The sequence below is a fragment of the Pterocles gutturalis genome, unplaced genomic scaffold, assembly GCF_000699245.1.
Source record: "Pterocles gutturalis isolate BGI_N339 unplaced genomic scaffold, ASM69924v1 Scaffold52795, whole genome shotgun sequence".
Classification (NCBI taxonomy): domain Eukaryota; kingdom Metazoa; phylum Chordata; class Aves; order Pterocliformes; family Pteroclidae; genus Pterocles; species Pterocles gutturalis.
Genome location: NW_010147862.1, coordinates 1,287 through 7,257, shown reverse-complemented (window position 1 = coordinate 7,257; position 5,971 = coordinate 1,287). Strand labels below are relative to the sequence as shown.

General features: G+C 39.0%; 1 protein-coding gene across 1 annotated transcript; it reads right to left on the bottom strand.

Annotated features, from left to right (window-relative positions):
* Window positions 1-5: 5 nt before the first annotated feature.
* On the bottom strand, window positions 6-4,907 carry LOC104458407 (pancreatic alpha-amylase-like; the record flags this gene model as incomplete). Its single annotated transcript, XM_010086176.1, has 5 exons — window positions 4,696-4,907; window positions 3,016-3,162; window positions 2,522-2,719; window positions 970-1,200; window positions 6-80 (listed from the first exon to the last, which is right to left on the bottom strand). Coding segments are annotated over exons 1-5 (819 nt in total), but the record flags the coding sequence as incomplete, so codon positions are not given.
* Window positions 4,908-5,971: the final 1,064 nt, after the last annotated feature.

Below are 5,971 nucleotides of genomic sequence, written 5' to 3'. Positions count from 1 at the left end.
GCACCATATTTGAATTCCGTCACTCGGCCATTTCCAAAGTACTCGCTGCCTTTGATCGGCTCTCCGCCCAAGTCAATTACCTGGTACAGGACAGACAGAACATTCCTTCCTATTTACAAAACAAAAGTAAAATGCATGGCCCTATACATTGTTTTAAACAAAAAGCACTACTTGAGCTAAATACATTATTTGGCTTACTTGCAAAATTGTCTTTAAATCTATTTTCTTAATTTTATCTCAGCCTACTTGTGAAATTTTTTTCCATCTCCATCCTAAATATCTTTACCCTGACTGATCATTACTGCATAATCAAGGCTTGGGCCATTTCAACTTTTTATTTAGTGTAGTCACCAATGCCTCTGCTTCTAGCACATGGGCAATGTCATTTCATATACAGTTAAAGCACGTTTCGTTATTTGCCCTAGACCTTGCAGGCAACATGCTGATTTTATAAAACTTGTCTAGCAACTTTAGCATCCGCTGACTGAAGCCAACAATTACCTGTTTCTTTAGGTCTTGTTAGGATTTGTTATTCAAATGTAAAACACAAATTCAGAATGTCAGGTAACACTGGTTATGCCAGTGGAAAACAAAGTTTCCGACCATGGTCACTATTTTTATCTTCTGTTGCAATTTTTTATGTAGAATTTAAATTTCAGGGAGAGAAATCATCTCTTTTTTAAAACAAGAGAATTTTTACACTAACTTCCATGCAGTAAGTTTCATCCTAAGTGAAAACTCCAGGTTACCTAGTTCCAGAAGATCCAAAACAACTGAGGTGTTTTGCATGTCAATGAGACTTGTGGGCAGATCAGATATTTGTAAATTATGGCTACTAAATCTTGATGACAATTTCTATACATCTTGAGTCTGAAAGCTGCTCAGGGCCAGCTCAAGAAAAGCATTGCTTCTGTACTGTACCTGCAAGAAATACATTTGTAAAATACAATTTAAAAAAATAAAGATTACCTCCTGGTAAATGAAAGGTTTTGTTTCTGCAGAAAACCATTTGGTATTTAGATCTTTCAGCTTGTCTAAAATCGCCTTCACATCCCCAGGCCACATATGCTTGGCAGCATCAATTCGGAAGCCTGCTACGCCAATATCAATGAGATGGTTCATGTACTCAGCAACTTTTGAGCGTACATAGTCCTTCTCCAGGGCCAGATCAAGAAGGCTAACCAAGCGGCAGTCTCGAACCTATATAAAAATTCTGAAATTAAATATTTTTCACCTAATAAGCTAAATGTAGTGTTCTACATGTATTTTGAATTTTGTTACCTACATTACAGTGCCAAAATAAAACTTTAATTAGCCATTGTTCACCATGCATATCTTTGCCTTGGACTGTTATCTTAAAAAGTAATCTACACAGAAAGAGCATAAAGAAGTCTGCATTCATCTAGCTTACACAGCTGCAGGTCCTGAAGGATTATAGCAGAGTCAAACCATTAAATCTATAGTCAGCTTTTTAATGTAAATATAGAGCAAAAATATGATAAATTATTTTTACTCCAGTGTATTAAGGAACAGATTCATTTGTATTTCAAGTGCACTCATTTCTTCTCTGATTCAGGAAAGATTTCTAGAAATTATATTTCTAAATCTTCTAGAAATCCTTAGTTATTATAGCCTTACTAAACGTTAAACTCTCTGTCCCTTTTTCACCTTTGTTTTCTGTAAATACAAAATGATGGGCATCAATATTCATCAAAAGAATACACAAAAAGAAGCATTTAATTTCATGGCTATGCACATCTGCCTGGAGAGAGCAATGAGCATAAGCCTGTGTTGCAAGCTGTAATAAAGAATTTTCTACAAGGATGCTCCTTTAGAACTGCTCCAGAATACAGGGACATTTAAAGCCTCCCCTTCTGACATTTCTCCAGAACCCCTGTCCCCTCAACTCAGATTCAGGAAAGATCACAGGCATAAGACATTATTCAAGAAAGATAGGTATTCATCTTCATAAAATTATTTTTTCATTCTGTGGTAGTTTAAAAGTCCTGACCTCGTAATCTGACACAGAGGAACAGATAGACTCCTCTTATCTGCACAGAAGGCAGGCTTTGTTACGAAATCTCTAAGAGAAGATTGATTTTAAAGATTTTAACATTACGAATTTTATTCATGAAATCCTAATATCTCTCTTCGGAAACTGAGACTGAAGAAAACTTACAAATTACAATCAGAAGCAAATAATAACTCTCACATTTTTTTAAACACAAAAAATCACACACGAGAATCCCTAAATAGATTTTTTATGAGCTTTAATACTGTCTTTATAATGTAACCAAGCACATTGCCTAAATCTGAAATTGAGTCACTGGCTCAAGTAGAGCTATTCCTTTAAGAAGTGGTGTTCCTGATAGTAAATCTAACCTCCATAATCAGTTAGAATGGTTTCCCAAGAGGGTTTTTGTTTTGTTTTTTTAAAAATGTCTGACAGTAAAGGGGAGCAAAGAAACAACAGCCCAGGAATGGATGTATATGAAAAATATATTTATAGTTCTAGGTTTACCTGAAATATATCTTGATAATTCTCAATGTCTCCACTTCTAGATTTACATTTACCATCATTAAAGTCCCAGCCAGAATATGGCACAGCTGGAAAATCTTTAGTCTTTGCATTGAAATAGTTTCCACAAGTAGCATGGTTGCCAGCACCAGCACTAGCTCCGCACATATGGTTGATTACTGCGTCCACATAAATACGTACCTAGAGAACAGTATTCACATTTCAATTTGAGAAAGCTGCTTCCCACAGCACCACTAACATTCTCTCTCTCTTACCTCCTGGCCTATCCCCCTATTTCTGCTTGCTTGCTTCCCCCAACATTTTATTTAAAAATATTTCTCTTTTATTAACACATAGCAATGGTGATACAACATGCACCTCAACAGACAGGCAGAAAAAAAACATCTTTACTCCAGCGCTACCATGTCTTCCCTTCTAGATTACTGGTTGTCTATATCCTTGCGTTGTTAATACCAAAAGGTTTTCAAAGCACTTACTCCAACATTGTTGCACCTGGTCACCATGTCTCTGAATTCAGTTTCGTTTCCAGATCGCGTGCAGAGCTTGTAGCTGACTGGCTGGTATCTTTCCCACCATGGCTGCCAGGGGTCAGTAACGATAACATTTTCATTTGGAGGTGAAATCTGCGGATAAGACGGTGTCTCTTGATAACAGGATACTGATAACGGTTTGTTTGCTTGCTCAGTATTGTTAGAGAAGGAACATAAAAATAGAAAATCAGGTCCCTTTAATGGAAGATGCTTGCAATACCTAACCCACACAGATCCCCAGTATCCTCTGCTTACACTGTGGTGGGCTGGAAAGAAAAGATTCAGGCCTGGACCTTCAGCAGGTAGAAACATACTAGAAAAATGAAATCCACGGACATAGTGTCCTCATTATCTTTGGGAATGCAGGCCTCAAAGATCAAAAGAAGGGTCTGAAATCTGAAGGACTAGGTCAGTAGAGACAGCCCAGAATCAGAAAGGAACTGACTGAAGAACAACTGAGGTAACATCCTGCCCTTAAAGTTGATCTGACTTCACATTTTTGTAATGTTTTGGATAAAAGTGTTCTTGACACGAGACTTGCCACAGTTTCCAGATAAGGTATACCTCCTCCTTTTAGGATACTTTTCAGTCAACAAGCTTTTGCTGTTTTCTTCAAGTCTCTGGGCATAACCATCCGGCACCATCACTGCTTGCAGAGATCCTCGCTGCAGCTTACGTAGCTGCCGCACCTTGCTGACCAGCTCAGCAAGCCTGCGCCTGGAAATACTTTCCTTCTGAGACCCTGTCACAGCATGGATTAGAAAGATATCTAAGCATATACCAGCCTGAGAATCAGTTTAAAATCAATCATCAGGCCTGTGTGCCTGGAAAGAAGGTTGCAAAGAAAAGATGTATGACTTTAAAATTATGGGAAAGTTCTCACTCAGGCCAACTTCTAGACTCCTGGGCTACAAGAGAGGCAGATTTCTCCCACCATTTTTTCCTGAGCAATTTGACAAACAAACTGAAGTAGTTTAAAAGGTGACTGCTCTCCAGCCATGCCACCCCACCCATCTGACACTACTGGCTCCACAGGGACACAGCAGACGAACAGGTTCACATGGACACACCTCCACCAGAGCCTGTGTTCAGCTCATTTCTGCCTGCTCACCCCAGGCTCCTGTAAAGAAGGGGCTCTTAATGGCTTAATCTGACACCAGGCTTTACTTGCCACTTTGGGTGAACACAATCAGGAGCCTTTTGTATTTACTTATTTAAAACCTTCTGCACTTTGGTATTCCCTTTGGGAGCCCTTTTTTTCAGTCACAGTTTCATTTTATGTTTATCTAGCTCTTAAGAGCCTCCCTTGATTTAAATAATATCAAGCAGATAAACGTAGGTTACTCTTCACAGCAGTAAAAAAAAATATTTAGCCAGTGATATGCAATTCTAATTCATATAAATGTAGCAGCACTAAGCACAAAACATGCACTTTGGAGCAATGAAGTACATTCACACTTACACGATGATGGCTGAAGAATATATTTGTTAGCAATTACTACTTCCATTACCAATTTCTGTTTTTCTTTCTCAGTACCCGTCCTTTGGTGAATTGAACATTTTATCTCAAAAACAAATTATCATCTACGTAGCAATTTTACTACCTACTGCCAGAAACAGACCCACCTGAACTCCTCCAAATCCATAAGGAGATAAGTAGCGTTCACACTCAAGAGCAATATCTGCCCAGCGCCATTCGAAGAGATGCACAATAGACGTCCTCCCAGGCTCAGTATTGGGGTTGTACTGCCCCCAGCAAAACCCTACAATTAACAGAAGAAAATAGATACCCATCCTGTGCTCTGTGATCAGTTGCGCTCTTCTCACTGCCCATTTATGTTCCTGCAAGAGGGTAAAGTACACATTAGAAAACACACATTTAAAGGTAAATGCCCACCTCTGGCATCGTAGTTATTTAACTTTGATTATCGTTTTGTTTGAGAATTGGATTCTATCTAAGCTATATCAACCTCCCAAACTAATGGTAGCTTTGTTTTTCTGAAGTTAAAATTCAGGTGTTGTCTAATACAGGCCATCTCCAGCATGCCAAAGTTCTATTTTTATCAGTATAAAGCCAAAAACAACCCCAAAAGGTAAAGGAGTACTTATGTAGGCTGCACAGGACAAATTCTCATTTTAATGTATAATATTTTATATCCCTATTTATTCTTGAGAGGCATCTTTTTTTCAGTCTGCGTTACTATGACTTGCGCATATTTAGACAAGGCCTTGGAGACGCGGCATGTTTCTTATCACGAGTTGCCACAAAGCTCCAGGTATTGTGGAGGTATAACATATGCAAGCCTACTGTTCGTGACACGCGTGACATCAGTCATTCAAACAACAGCCCTAATCTTAGAAGATCTCTCAGATACGGAAGTGGCTACACTGACTCAAAACCAGATAGGTGAAACGTTTAATCTCTGTAGACCTGTACAATTTGTGTAGAGATATTCCTCTCCCAGAGAACACGGCGCAATGGCAGGCACAGGTCAGAAGTGCTGCGCAGCTCCATCACCAAGAAGTCTCCTTCCCAGTGCCCAGGTACGGAGCTCTGCAAATGCACTGAAGGAGCCTTCCAGAGGGGGGGAACCAGCTGCGTTACCTTCTGATGAGCTAGGCTAGAAACTGTACTTCCCAATTCATACTGTATCGGTATTTACTTATAAACAAACACAGATGACAGGCCTATTAAAATTGCCTCTCCTTTTTCACATCTAAGGAGAGATACAACTTGTAACAAACCAGAAGTTAAACAGCTACCAAGGTTTATGTTAACACTGTTTAGCATCTTGTTTTGCACTCTTCATGTTCAGAAGTCGATTTAGAGAGCCTGAGATACAAAGAAGTCCTACAAGGAGATCTTTTACAAACAAAAGGCTGAACTACTACTTCCCCTAAA